Genomic DNA, 15862 nt, shown 5'->3' with positions numbered 1-15862 from the left:
CCTACACACATGCCGATGTGTGTAGGGCGACCTAGCTGTGCTACGTCGGGCTGTTCTGCTCAGCACACAGAGCTGACAGCCCACACACAGAGCGAGCTGTCAGCTCTGTGTGCTGAGCGAGCAGACAGCGCCAGTGTTCTCCGGTGAGAGAACCCTGCCGATATTGATGGATACTGTTCATCAATCTCGGCCAGCGACGCGCAGGGATGCGCATTGCTGTCGATATAGCCCCCACACACACACCGATGTGGGGGCATTTTCTAAGCGACTTTGCCAAACTAAGCAAAGTCGCTTAGAAAATGCCTTAATATCAGCATGTGTGTAGGCCGTTTAACAGATATTAAACTTAGTACACTCAAACCATAAATAACCATACTTTATATTGAAAGTGAGCCAGTGAGCGATAATTGTCTCTTTAGTGAGTGACTTTGCCCATCTCGCCTGTCAGGACGTGACAGTGCGTCTGCGCTATTGGCCACACTGTGACAAGTCTCTCCCGCCCTCTATGCTCAGCGCTCTGACGTCACGCACGGCAGGCTGTGGCCGGAGAATGCGCATGCGCGGTGCACGTCACCGGCCGGACGTTGAACGGGAAACCTCGAGAGAGAGAGGGAGGGAGAAGTGGCCCCGGGGTGACACACGGAGGGGGTACAGAGGTAGGTCTTTCTGTAACTTCGCATGCCCTGCATATGCTACGTATGTGTGAGACCTACTGCTGCAACATGCTCTGATGGGGCACGGAGTCGGGCAACTCACACATGCTGCACTGCATAGGGAGCATGTCCGCTGGCCAGGCAGGGAAGAAGCACAATGGAGAGTGTCTGTCAGCCTAGTGCACTGTTTTCCTTCGCCATGTCCCGATCATATGGGGCAGCTGCAGCGGCGACATCATTGTACCACTGCTACCACTATAGTACTGTCATCCCTTAGTATAGTGCCCTGACACCCAGTTTAGTACGGTCATCTACCACTATAGTAATCTGACACCCAGTGTCATGCCCCAGTATAGTACTGTCACCTCCCAATATAGTATCCTGACACCCAGTATAGTACTGTCACCTCCCAGTATTGTATTCTGACATTCAGTATTGTACTGTACTCTGACATACTTGTCCTCCAGCATCACTATCACATTGCTAGCAATATATAGTACTATGGTGTCTTCCTCCAGCACAGTACTGTCATTTACTGTCCTAATACACTGACATCCAGTCTAGTGCTGTCAGCAATTTAGTAAGTACCCTGAATTGCTGCGTGGACTCTTGTGGTGCTGTATAAATAAATGATAATTATAATAACACCCAGCATAGTACTCTGCAACCAAAAAGTACTGCCATTTCCCAGTTTATTACTGTGACACTGAGCTTTCACCCATTGTATAATTAAGTGTACATCTTGAGGGGTATGGATAAAAAACAGAATCGGACAGGATGCTGAACCTGACAGGCTCCATTCATTAGTCTGTCATTCAAGAACTTATAGTGTCTGATCCGTGGGGTGTCCCGTCCGCTGGGGCTGCCTGTAACACTTGTCACCAGGGAGAGGAGGGGGAGAATAAAGCCTCCCTGTATGGTCCGGGGCAGTTGTAAAAAGTGAAACTGTTGGGACCATCCAAAGAGGTTGTAATCTCACCTTCCCCATGTTCCCCGTGAAATCTTTCAAAGGCACCCCCGGATAGGAGACAGCCCCCCTCCCTCTCTCCCTCTCATACATTTGTTCAATTTGTCTTAAGGGCAAGTCGGATGCATTTTCCCTTGAGCTCCCCGGGAGGGCTAATGTCGGACTTGGCACTTGATGTGCAATTTATTTATTTATTTTTACAGTTTTTGATCGATTTTACATGTGACCCAATGCACATCAAGTCGGAACGGATGTCAAACACATGCCAAATATTACTTGATTTCTCGTCCCGATCCATCGGGTGAAATTGGGCCAAATCGCACTAGTGTATGGGGGGCCTCAAAGAGTTGATAACTTGAAAATTACAATTTACTTCTTCATGTATGGCCAACTGCTTGGTTGTAAAGGGACATCACTTTTGGATTCTATGGGGTTGATCCTATTAGTGCCGAAGGGTGCGAGTTGGCTTTCGTGTGCCGATCAAATGCTGAAAACTGCACCCAAACTAAGCCAATCTCACACCATTCGCTGGGCCGAATTAGCTTAAAATTGCTTGCACCCCTATGGCGGTGCAAGCACTTTTAAGCGAATGCGGTCTGCCGTAAAGTGCGCCCGGTGCCGCAAAGATTCGGGATTGGGAATCATCCACACCTAATAAGATCGACCCCTTGGAACTACTACAAATGCTCAGCATTCTTAATAGATAACTGTTCCTGTAATAACACATGGAAACGCTCTTCCTGTGTCGTAAAACAGTTTCTCCTGACATCCATATGTCTGTGCAATACTGTACATGCATCACATTCTTAATTGCACATACATAAATGTACTATGAGATACATTTATTCACAGTAAACTTGGCATTTTTCTTTTACAGAAGCACTATATACTGTAAGTTCTAATAACTTCTATACATATATATACTGAACCTTCATTCAGCGACCATATTCCCAGCGATTTCAGCCCCTATAGCCCCCGTGTGGGATCCGATATGATATCCCGGCGGTCGGGATCCCGGCGGTCGGAATCCCGACACTGGAATCCTGACCGCCGAAATCCCGACAAGGGGGGGACATGGATCGCCCCCCCTTGCGGGCTCGCTGCGCTCGCCACGCAGCGGGCCCGGTGCCTCGCTACGCTCGGCACGCTATTTTATTCTCCCTCTATGGGTGTCGTGGACACCCACGGAGGGAGAAAGTTTCGGGATTTCGGCGGTCGGGATTCCAGTGTCGGGATTCCGACCGCCGGGATCCCGACCGCCGGGAAATTAACCGCATCCCCCCGTGTGTACTCAGTCATTAGGCAGGCTTCCTCCCGTCCTCTGCCTAACCCAGTCACTCCCTGCCACCCCCAAAGCCTTGAGAGCAGGTACTGTATAAGCTTTAAAATTCGCATGAATATATTGAAACACTTGCAGGCTTTGACTCATCTCTGCAATTGTGTAAGAAAATAAGTGATCACATTAAAGGAGCCCACACACGCACCGTTGCCGGCGGTGCGATGCTGTACGATGGGGTGCGCGCTCCCGCGGCACCTCATCGTACAGTACAAAAAGTATGTGCTGCACATACTTTTTGTACTAGCCTTTTCTAGCATCGCATCGCATGCACATCGTATGCACAAGGCATACAATGCGATGCTATGTGTGCTAGTTAAGCCCACAACGCACGCTAGGATCGGTGAGTGTGGGCTCCATTACAGTCATTTCACTTTTGTGCCTCTGCAATGCTGCTACCATTCAAAGAAACTTGCTGGGGTGCGGTAATACTTTTAATTGTCTGACAGGGTCCCAGAGCAATCAGTCTGAGAACCACTGTGCTAGACTAAAATCATATTTAACTACGTGTGCAAATTTTATTTTTAACAAATAATCCGCAGCTCAGTTTAATTTGCATTGAATCAATATTTTACACCCAAAAACATTTATTTATCGGCATCAATGTGGAAATAGGGTACTTGTTTCCTAGCACGGCGCCCATCGCATACCATAGCATACCGTATTTAGTGGTGTGCGATGCATGCAATGCGATCTTCCTGTTAAATTAACAGGAGTGCTTGTACAATGAAATATCAGATGCCAGCAAATGGCTTGTACAAGCACCCTGATGGGTGCTTACAATGTTAAATGCACCCCCATTGTCAACGCCACCCCCACTATCAACGCCAACCCGAAGTGTGGCGAGCGGCGGCGGTACGCATCCTCCGACCTTTTCATACCCTCACTATCCACGTCCCCATGGAGTTGATTTTAGATAGTGCAGCGAGCCACCGAGCCCGAAGCGTGGCGAGCGGACGTGGAATACGAGCCCGAAGCGTGGCGAGCGGACGTTGCGCTCGCCACCCTTTGGGCTTGGTGGCTTGCTGCACTCGCCACACTATCTAAAATCAACTCCACGCCGACGTGGATAGTGGGGGTATGCTCGCTACGCTTCGGGTTGGCGTTAAAATGGGGGGACATTTAACACAGTAAGCACCTATCAGGGTGCTTGTACAATAAAAAATCGCATCACATGCCGCTATATTGCATGTGATGCGATAAGATGCACTTCGATCAAAATCGGGGGCGCCGTGCTAGGAAACAAGTACCGGAAATAGTAACAAACTATATATACTGTGTCCTGGCCATATACATCTGTGCACACCACAGACAGAGTTCTAGGGCACTACAACATTGGAAATCACACATCAGATATGAGCATAATAAATGATCGCATGGTGTAATGGTTAGCATTACTACCTCACAGCACTGAGGTCATGGGATTGATTCCCGCCATGGCCCTAACTGTGCGGAGTTTGTATATTCTCCCCGCACTTGTGAGGGTTTCCTCCAGGTGCTCTGGTTTCCACCAGGTGCTCTGGTTTCCTCCCACGATCCAAAAATATACTGGTAGGTTATTTGGCTCCTAACAATATTAACCCTAGAATGTCTCTGTGTGCGTGTACATGTGGTAGGGAATATAGATTGTAAGCTCCACAGGGGCAGGGACTGATGTGAATATTCTCTTTAAAGCGCTGTGGAATAAGTGTGCACTATATAAGAAACTGTTAATAAATGAATAAATTGATATACAATAAATTTATTTTACCCCTTCTTGGAGAAGATCTGGTCCGCCTCAGCGTTTTAATAGATGTAGAGGATGTAGTGAACAGTGCAGTGTGATAATTCTCTAGACATGTTGGTATTGTTTTCTATATCCATTGGGCAAAGCCTTGACTAAAAGGGCTGCTATAAAATAGCATGCTGGATGTTTACTGATTATTCATCCCAAGGGTGTTGCTTAAAGCTGTGCTTAAGTTACTTTGTTTCTACAAGGCTGCTTTAGAAAAGGCAATTTGTATGGATTAATATCTTTATTGGACAACATCTTGTAAAAACACATTAAAGTCAACCTAGTATCCTTCATGCCTGTTACAATTATTTCCTGTAATGGTGAATTATAGAAAATTCCATTGAATCGTAGGCACATAGTATTTTTTTGTTGCTAACGCTTACATAGCTTTTCACCTTACAAGTGTTAAGGCAGCCATACACTACTGCGAGAAGTTGCAGCAGTGTATCACCATCTGATCCTCCTTGAGCCACCTGGGCAGGTTAAGATGTTATTTAATGCATGCGACCCTGTTCCCCTCTTCCGGGAGGGGTCGAATATATAAGCAGGTCTGTCCTCCGATCCGATGCGCACGGGACCGCGACACATGGAACAACATTTTTGCAGATTTATCTGCTAGATCCGTCAGAATCGGGTCTCAAATTGAATTAGTGAATGGGGCCATCAAGGCTTACACACACTGGGCGATGTGAATGAGCCTTGTGTCAAAACCACTAAGCTCACAGGGCTAGCTAGATCAGTGGTTCCCAACCCTGGTCCTCAAGTACCCCCAACAGTGCACATTTTCCAGGTCACCCAGCAGGTGCACATATTATTCAGACACATTTTAAAGGTGGAGCTAATTATGTCACTTGTGATTCTGTGTGGAGACCTGGAAAACATGCACTGTTGGGGGTACTTGAGGACCAGGGTTAGGAACCACTGAGCTGGATCGACCATACACACGTAGCCATGTATGTATGTATGTATGTATGTATGTATGTATGTATTAGTGATCTATGCTAACTATTGTTCTCTGTTGAGAACATTGTCGATCTGACTAGATCTTGACTAGTGCTTAATTTCTAAGCAACCTAGTCAGATTGCTTAGGAATATGCCTGAAATCGTCCCTTGTCCTTTAAGAACAGAATGTTATCATTATCTTGAAATATCAGTTTTGCATATGGGGGATGCCATCATTTTACATTTAATGTAATTTATTTATAATCATCTTTCATTGTGTTCTTTGTGTAATATGTTTTTGTTTTTATTGCAGGCAGGCTGCTGTAATTTTGGCAAGAGGAATCGGACAATATCAATAGGATAAAAAAAAAATGGGGACTCCTGGATCTGGAAGGAAGCGTACGCAGATTAAAGACAGATTCTCTGCTGAAGATGAAGCCCTGAGTCATATAGCAAGAGAGGTTAGATTATGTTGTCATAGTTTTTGTTCTAAAGCAAGAACACTGTTTTAAATCTATCTTTTTGACCTTTGAGGATAATTTTTTTTTTTTTTATCAAAGAGCTAACTGCGAATTGAACTTTTCCTGTGAAGGAGTCACCTTCCAAAAGGGGTGTGGTATGGCACTCTGACAGTATCCTGACGTCGGAATTCCGACTGCCGGTGCTCCAATGGGGGCAAGCGCAAAGTAGCCCCTTGCGTGCTCGCTGCGCTTGCCACGGGTTCTATTCTCCCTCTATGGGGGTCGTGGAATCCCACAAGGGAGAATAGCCCCTGTGAGTCGGGATCCCGCCTGTCGGAAGAACCGGCAGTCGGGATTCTGACTGTTGGGATCCTCCCTGTCTGAGCGTCCTCCGGCACCCTCCAAAAGATAAGTATTTGTTCCCAACTACTGTAATTTTGCCCACTAGGCAAGATGGTCAGCAGTCTGTTGCAACTATTCAATGGGAATCAGTGCACTGTCTTTTTTCTTAGTGTTATCCACAGCTTTTTCACTGGCATGAATTCCAACTGAGTGCATCTACATGACTGTGATCACTCAGTGAACTATAATTGGATTGACTAGAACCAGATAACTATACAGTATATTAGAAATATGATAACTATCAATTAATGTTTTGAGTTTTTTTCTGCACTTGATTTCTTTGCTATAGAAACTTGAAGGAGCTTCTGAAGAAACTATCAAATGGGACCTGCCAATGTGAATTAAAGTTAAACAATTCCAATTTGTATGCCATTGTATAATAACATAATAATGCAAATAGTTTTTAATTATGGATCACATACAACACCCACAAATACAGGGTTACACCTATCTGTTTTTGAAGCTGGAATGTAAGTAAGTGAAATAATAAATGAACTTGTCAGGGGTTTTGCAACCCAGCTACAGATGTGTCCTCTTGTGTTGTACGCATCGCAGCATGGATCTCAAGGTATATCGGGAGGATGCATGTGTGTAAACCAGTTATCGGTTTGCTTTACATCAGTGTCACTAACCTCAACCAAACAGGAAGGGACTAGCCCAATCAGGTGCTCATTTGATCATCCGTCTTGGAGAGCACTGTCTTTTGTGTTAAGGCCCCCAGACACTAAGCCAACTTGTCTTATGACAAGTTGGACCTGTTTTCCTTGAGCTCCTTTGACAGCACCCCGGGAGAGCTCACATACAATTTGGCACTTGATGTGCCATTTTTACATGCGATAAATCGCATGCTACTGCATGTAACTCCTGGAGAGCTGCAGGCAGGAGAATAGAAAAGTAACCCATACAAACTAATGGGTGTTCGCTGTCAGTGTGGACTGACTGAATGGATTGAAGGCACTCATATTGGAATTTTATTATAAAGGGAGTGTACTCTACAAGGCTCACCTTTATTCTACACTGATTTTGTAACTACAAAATGTATACACTGCATCTCCATACACTAATGTGGTGTTATTTTAGAATATATAATCCCCATTCCACAATATAATCAAAGAAACACACACTAGTGTGTGTGTGTGTGTATAATATTATATCCAAGCAAAGCAACACAGCAGGTTGAGAAGACTTTATCAGTAGTCTTCTTTACCTGCCGTGTTGTTCTGCTTGGAGTGCCATAGATATAGAGCGAGCTAGAAGATAGCCATCACCCCGACACCGGGCGTCGGGGGTAAAAAATCGCGGGCATCGCGGCCATCGCATGCACATAAAAAACGGGTGCGACGCGATGCCCGCGATTTTCCCATAGGGATCAATGTTAAAAGTCAGATTGGACGCGATTTTAGTGTTAAATGCCTCAATGCCCGCGATTTTTACATAGGAAACAATGTTAAATGGGCCACAGAGCCCTAATAGTCCCCCTGAAGTCTTAAATGGCCCCCACAATTTTTAACGCCACCCCACGATCAACGTGAACCCGAAGCGTGGCGAGCGGCGGCGGTACGCGTCCTCCGACCTTTTCATACCCCCACTATCCACGTCGGCATGGAGTTGAGAATAGAATAGTGTGGCGAGCGCAGCGAGGCCCGCGAGGGGACGCGGATACCTTCACAGTTATACGCGTCCCCTCGCGGGCTTCACAGGTATCCGTGGCGACGCGGACACCTGTGAAGCCCGCGAGGGGACGCGTTTACCTGTAAAGGTATCCGCGTCCCCTCGCGGGGCTCGCCACGCTTCGGGCTCGGTGGCTCGCTGCGCTCGCCACACTATTCTATTCTCAACTCCACGCCGACGTGGATAGTGGGGGTATGAAAAGGTCGGAGGACGCGTGCCGCCGCCCCTCGTGGGCTCGCTGCGCTCGCCACGCTTCGGGTTCACGTTGATCGTGGGGTGCCGTTCAAAATTGTGGGGGCCATTTCAGACTTCAGGGGGACTATTAGGGCTCTGTGGCCCATTTAACATTGTTTCCTATGGAAAAATCGCGGGCATTGAGGCATTTAACACTAAAATCGCGTCCAATCTGACTTTTAACATTGATCCCTATGGGAAATCGCGGGCATCGCATCGCACCCGTTTTTTAGTGCATACGATGGTCGCGATGGGCGCCGTTCTAGGTAAAGAGTACCCAAATTTATTAAAACCTTGCAACAGACATATACACATCAGACATGAATTTCATAGGTCGGGTCTTTCAAGATGGAATAAGCCAATTCCTAGCTTGCGTAATTTTACATGAAGGTGGTGGCTATTTTCTAGCGCGCTCTATATCTTTGTCTACCTATCCCCTTCTTCCTCCACTAACAGGGAGGAATTATAGAGTGCAGCTGTCGTATATAGCGCAAACGACGGTCTTCTATTACCTTGTTCACCTACTTTCTGAAAGTAAAAAGTCTCTGAAGGTGTTTTGCACTTGTGTAAGCTTAGGAAGGATGTGGTTGGACCCGCACAGACAAAAACAATATTTGGGTATTAATTTGAAGTAACCATTATAGTAGACTACCTGTAGTTGATTCTAATAGTCGTTGATTGGTGGTGCGCCCCAAAATTCAGTATAATAACTGAGTAGAGGGTTTTGTTTGCTTAAGAGAAGCAAAACAGAGAAAGAAAAAAGCTTTGTGGGCGCACTCTTATTTTTGTAATTTTGATATTAATTTAAAATTTTAACTTTTATTCAGATCTTTTAACCCCTTCCTGACAGAGCCAGTTTTTGCGTTCCTGACAGAGCCCTTTTTTTCAAATCTGACATGTCTCACTTAAGTGGGGATAACTTTTTTTTGCTTTTACTTATCCCAGTGATTTTGAGATTGTTTTTTCGTGACACATTGTACTTCAAATTAGTGGTAAATTTGGGTCGATACAGTCTGTGTTTTTTTGTGAAAAATACCAAAATGTCGTAAAAAAATGGAAAATTTAGCAATTTGCAAAATGTTAAATTTTCTGCTTGTGAGACAAATAATCATACCACTCAAAATAGTTAATAACTAACATAGACCATATGTCTACTTTATGTTTCCATCATTATTTCAACTTCCTTTTAATTTTTTTGGACACTAGGAGGCTTACAATATGAATAGCAAATTCTCAAATTTTCAAGAAAATTTCAAACACTGATTTTTTTAGGGACCAGTTCAGTTCTGATGTGACTTTGAGGGACTTGTATGTGAGACACCCCCATAAATGATACCATTTCAAAAACTGCACCCCTCACAGTATTCAAAACAGCATTTTGGAAGTTTGTTAACCCTTTAGGTGTTTCACAGGAATTAAAACAAAGTGTAGGTGAAATTTCAAAATTTCATTTTTTTTGCAGATTTGCAATTTTAATACATTTTTCTAAGGGACACAGTACATTTTACTAGAGAAATGTGACTAAAAATTGATTCCCCCAATTCTTTTGTTTTCATAAATATCCTATATGTGGCCCTAGTGTGCACGTTGACCAAACCACAGGCTTCATAATAGAAGGAGCACCTACTTGATTTTGGAGCCTCCTTTTTATGAGATTATTTTTTAGGCACCATGTAGGTTTCTAGGCACCATAAGATGCTAAAAGTTAGGAACCCCCCCACAAGTGACCCCATTTTGCAAACTACACCCCTCAGGGAATTCATCTAGGGGTATAGTGTACATTTCAAACCCCCAGGGGTTTCACCAATTGTGGTACAACTGGGCAGTGAAAATGAAAAATTATTTTTTTTACACAAAAATGCAGTTCTGGCTCCAAATTTGTCATTTTCAGAAGGTATGAAGGAGACAAAGCACCCCAAAATCTGTGCCCCAATTTCTCCCGAGTACGGCAATGCCTCACATGTGACCAAAAAATACCAGTTGGGTGCATGGCAGGACTCAGAAGGGAAGGAGTGATTTTTGGGTTTTGCAGCTCAGATTCTGGTGGAATTTTGGTGGGTGCTATGTCGCATTAGCAAGACCCCCCAAGCACCAATACAGTGGAACCCCCCCACAAGTGACCCCATTTTGCAAACTACACCCCTCAGGGAATTCATCTAGGGGTATAGTGTACATTTCAAACCCCCAGGGGTTTCACCAATTTTGATACAAGTGGGCAGTGAAAATGAAAAATTACATTTTTTTACACAAAAATGCAGTTCTGGCTCAAAATTTTTCATTTTCAGAAGGTATGAAGGAGAAAAAGCACCCCAAAATCTGTGCCCCAATTTCTCCCGAGTACGGCAATGCCTCACATGTGACCAAAAAATACCAGTTGGGTGCATGGAAGGACTCAGAAGGGAAGGAGTGATTTTTGGATTTTGCAGCTCAGATTCTGGTGGAATTTTGGTGGGTGCTATGTCGCATTAGCAAGACCCCCCAAGCACCAATACAGTGGAACCCCCCCACAAGTGACCCCATTTTGCAAACTACACCCCTCAGGGAATTCATCTAGGGGTATAGTGTACATTTCAAACCCCCAGGGGTTTCACCAATTTTGATACAAGTGGGCAGTGAAAATGAAAAATTACATTTCACTAACGTCCTTGATGGGATACTGGGAATGGTCTCAAGACATTGGGTATTAGAGGGTATCCGCAGGAGACAGGCACATCTATAACTTTGAAGCTGGGTGTGCTGGCTCCTCCCCTCTGATTCCCCACCCAGGAACCAGTTTAGAAAAATGTGCCCTCAGGAGAGGATGCACACTGCTGGAGCTCCAGAGAGTTTGTCTTCAGTTTATTTTCTTTTATTATTTTGGGGTTACTGTGTTGGACTTCACAGTATCCCTGCTTCGAGGGAGTCAGTTGAGGAGGGTTCAGCTGCAGGCCTCTTAAGGTACCGAGCTGTCCCTGCTGTAGGACCACTGTCCTGAGAGGGTGTTTGTACTCACGGGCATTGCGCTGCAGTGATACTCACCCCCAGCATGCCGCACACTCCTGACACAGTCCGAAGACGTCTGTGGTGAGTAGAAACCGGGGTCCCCACAGTGGGGTACCCCGGCTCATTGTGCGGCAAGATGGCGGCGGCGGCAGACGCGGTACCCTGCACAGGGGCTGCGCAGACCCCCTGTCACAAACTGGCTGCGGGTGACAGTCCCTGGGCTACCAGGGCAGATCCCACTATAAAACGCTGTTCAGTGTGAGGGCGCCATTAAAACTGACAGCCAGCGCCAGTATAAAGATCAGTGAAGCCCCTGCGCCATCACAGGGGGGCGGGGCTTCAGCGGAGCGAGGCCAGAGCTCTGAGCGCGCATACACTACTTCCTGCTTCTCCCTGGGCGCCATTACTGTCTCCAGATACACTCCTCAGCGGTGAGGTGTTGGACAGAGGAAATCTGCAGAAAACAGCAAGTGTATTTAGCGCTAAGATCGCTTAATTGATCACACTGTTCTGTGTTTATGCGTGTTACCAACTCCTAAATAGGAGTTAAGGTTGTACAGGGTGTGCTGGTCTCCTCAGTGTAATCTGAGCGCTCCCCCACGTGCTTGTTAAGCTACACACTTCCAGTGATAGAGCTCACACATATATAGCTGCTATACACTGCACACTGAATATATATATATTTATTTCATTGTGATTGTGGTGTGTTTGTGGAAGAAAGGTTACTTATTCCTTCAACATGGTGAGGAAGTTAACCTGTCTCATTTGCAGCAGCAAGTTTGTGCCTAAATCCACCTCACAGATTACTTGTGAGGAATGCATGTCCACTCAAACGAGTGGGACAGGGGGTTCATCCCAGATTACTCCTCAATCAGACTCACAGGAGCCTGAATGGGCGGCAGGCATTAAAACCATGCTGCAGGCAGTGTCAACACAATTGGCTGCAAATACAATGCAGACCAAACAGGTGCAGCAGGACTTAACAGTTTTAGCCGCACGGGTGGATAATATAAGCACCACCACGGGCCAGTCACGGAAGCGTGCTGCGACCGCCATGTTGCCTGATTCAGATGATGATCTGCAGGCGGGTGACGACACAGATGATAATGTGGACGACGGGGCTCTGATCCCTGATTCACAGTCATCTCTTAGAGGCCCAGAACCTCTTATTACAGCAATAAGAGAAGTGTTAGACCTTCCTTTAGCAGACATGCAGGAAGGTGACCCGTTCTTTGGGTCCCAAAGGAAACAGCAAATTGTTTATCCTGAACAAGTTGACCTTGATGAGACGTTTAAGGAGGCTTGGAAACAACCTGAAAAGCGTTTCCAACTGTCTAAAAGGTTTAAGTCCAATTTTCCCTTTGATCCCGTCACTAGAGCGGTGTGGGAAGAGCCTCCGGTTGTGGATGCATCAGTGTCCAGACTGTCCAAGAAGGTGGTTCTCCCCGTCCCAGGGGCAGCAACACTCAAGGATAGTACAGACAAAAAACTGGACACTACCCTTAAGTCCATGTACACTGCGAGTGGGGCGTCTCAGAGACCTGTCCTCGCCAGTTGTTGGATGGCTAAGTCCATTTATACATGGGCTTCTCAAATCCAGGAAGGCATGCTGGCCGATATGTCAATGGCGCAGGTCGGAGAGAGACTTCGCCATATCCAGGATACTGCAAAGATCCTGTGTGACACGCAGAAGGAGCTTGGAGCTATAAATGCTCGCTCTTCCGCAATGGCGGTTTCAGGCCGCAGGGCCCTCTGGTTAAGACAGTGGGTAGCTGATCCAGAGTCCAAACGTAGCGTGGAAAGTTTGCCTTTTAAGGGAGAAAAGTTATTTGGTAGCGAACTTGACGACCTTATATCCAAGGCTACAGCCGGCAAGTCGACTTTTCTGCCGACGGCTTCCACTCACGCTAAACGTCCCTTTCAGGGCCATACGTCCCAGTCCTTTCAGGCTTCTCAGTCCTTTCGGCCTTCCAGGCCCAGGCAGAGGGCGAGAGGCTCCAGCTCGGCCACCAGAGGGGGCCGTGGCAGGTTCAGGAAGCCCGCCAGCACAGGATCTCAGGATCGTGCCGCTAATGCCTCCGCCTCTAAGCCGGCAGCATGACTCGGGTTCCGACCCTGGAGTCACTTGCGAGGTGGGGGGTCGCCTGTCAGCTTTCAGCCAAGTATGGTCAGTCTCTCACCTGGATTCCTGGGTGAGAGATCTTATTACCAACGGCTACAGGTTGGAATTCGAAAAGCCTCCCCCTCACCGGTTCTTTAAATCAGGTCTGCCGGCTCTACAAGCAGACCGAGTGAACCTGCAGCAGGCAATACAACGCCTGCTGACGTCACAGGTTATCACACCGGTCCCATTGCAGGAACAAGGAAGGGGTTACTACTCCAATCTGTTCCTCGTGCCGAAGCCGGATGGCTCGGTGCGCCCCATTTTAAATTTAAAGTCACTAAACCCTTTTTTAAGGGTTTACAAATTCAAGATGGAGTCCCTCCGGGCAGTAATAGCAACCCTGGAGGAGGGAGAGTTCTTAGCATCGCTGGATGTAAAGGACGCCTACCTCCACATACCAATTTGGGGTCCACATCAGGCTTTCCTGAGGTTTGCGCTGAAAGATCTGCACTTTCAATTCAGAGCGTTGCCATTCGGCCTGTCATCAGCGCCGCGTGTGTTCACGAAGGTGATGGCAGAAATGATGGTACTGCTCAGGAGGTCGGGTGTCAACATTATCCCTTACCTGGACGACTTGCTGATCAAAGCAAGGTCGGAACAGGTCCTGCTGCAGGATATAGCAAAGACCAGGCAGATTTTATCCGAGCATGGGTGGATCCTAAATATCCCCAAGTCCTCCCTGACGCCATCGCGTCGTATCCTCTTTCTAGGAATGTTCCTGGATACAGAGTTGAAAAGGATTTTCCTCCCTCGGGAGAAGATGGAAGCCATACAATCCCTAGTGATGGTGATTTTGGCAAAGCCTCAGGTGTCGGTCCACCAATGCATCCAGCTATTGGGCAGGATGGTGGCCACATTCGAGGCCATTCAGTTCGGACGTTTTCACACCAGGGTGTTCCAACTGGATCTGTTGGCAAAATGGTCGGGCTCTCATCTCCTGATGTACAAGAGGATTTCTCTGTCGCATCAGTCCCGGCAGTCCCTTCTATGGTGGACTCAGGAGTCGAACCTGCTTGCAGGTCGGAGATTTGGCATCCAGGATTGGGTGCGACTCACGACAGATGCGAGTCTGCAGGGATGGGGTGCTGTGACCATGGACAGAACCTTTCAAGGTCAGTGGACTCGGTGGGAAGCGAGACTCCACATCAATATCCTGGAGCTGAGAGCTGTATACTATGCAGTGTTACAAGCCCAGGATCTCCTCCAAGGTCGGGCGCTCCAGATACAGTCCGACAATGCCACAACTGTGGCCTACATAAATCGCCAGGGAGGCACAAAAAGCAGGACTTGCATGAAAGAAGCTTCCAAGATCCTGACCTGGGCGGAAACGTACGTGGTGGCTCTGTCGGCCATCTTTATCCCGGGTGTGGACAATTGGGAGGCGGACTTCCTAAGTCGTCACGCCCTCCACCCCGGGGAATGGAGCCTGAATTCACAGGTGTTTGCAGCAATTGTGGACCGTTGGGGCCAGCCATCGATAGATCTGATGGCATCCCGGTTAAACCACAAGGTCCCCATGTATTGCACAAGGACCAGGGATCCCTGCGCAGTGGCAATAGACGCCCTGACAATTCCATGGGTGTTTCCCTTGGTGTATCTGTTTCCACCCATACCGCTTCTGACAAGAGTTCTAAAAAGGGTTCGAAGTCAGGGAGTGGAAGCCATTCTGGTGGCTCCGGACTGGCCAAGAAGGGCTTGGTTCTCGGATCTACAGAGCCTGCTGATCGAGGATCCTTGGCCCCTGCCTCTAAGGAGAGATCTACTCACACAAGGCCCTTGCGTCTTCCAAAATTTAGGGCGGCTACGTTTGTCGGCGTGGAGGCTGAGCGGAAAATCTTAGCTCAGAAGGGTCTGCATTCATCAGTTATCACCACGATGATTCAGGCCAGAAAGCCGGTAACAAACACCCACTACTACAAGATCTGGAGGAAGTACGTGGGTTGGTGTGAGGAGCTGAAGGTCCCCCCAGCGAAGTTTAACCTAAACAGGTTATTGTGCTTCTTACAAGCGGGATTGGATTTGGGTCTCCGTCTGGGCTCACTAAAAGTCCAGATCTCGGCCCTGTCCATATTCTTCCAAAAGAAATTGGCTACCATCCCGGAAGTACAAACATTCCTTCAGGGAGTGCTTCACATCCAGCCTCCCTTTGTACCTCCTACACCTCCTTGGAGTTTGGATGTTGTTCTTAATTTTCTTCAATCCTCCTGGTTTGAACCGTTGGAGTCGATAGAATTGCGGTATATCACCTGGAAGGCGGTGGTCCTTTTGGCCCTAG

At 47.1% G+C, this 15862-nt stretch overlaps 1 protein-coding gene across 8 annotated transcripts in view; it reads left to right on the top strand.

Annotated features, from left to right (window-relative positions):
* Positions 1 to 507: 507 nt before the first annotated feature.
* LOC146080692 (leucine-rich repeat flightless-interacting protein 2) overlaps positions 508 to 15862 on the top strand; it is a 112326-nt gene continuing 96971 nt past the window's right edge. For all 8 annotated transcript variants that reach the window (XM_083188234.1, XM_083188230.1, XM_083188232.1 and 5 more), the window contains exons 1-2: positions 508 to 656; positions 5987 to 6134. In XM_083188234.1, coding sequence (XP_083044360.1) covers positions 6045 to 6134 — 90 coding nt within the window. In that variant the 5' untranslated portion in view covers positions 508 to 656; positions 5987 to 6044. The remainder of the gene's footprint in view (positions 657 to 5986; positions 6135 to 15862) is intronic.

The sequence above is a fragment of the Crinia signifera genome, chromosome 5, assembly GCF_055691185.1.
Source record: "Crinia signifera chromosome 5, ASM5569118v1, whole genome shotgun sequence".
In the NCBI taxonomy this organism is placed as follows: domain Eukaryota; kingdom Metazoa; phylum Chordata; class Amphibia; order Anura; family Myobatrachidae; genus Crinia; species Crinia signifera.
The sequence above is the reverse complement of the archived record's forward strand: the minus strand, read 5'-3'. Positions and strand labels throughout refer to the sequence as shown.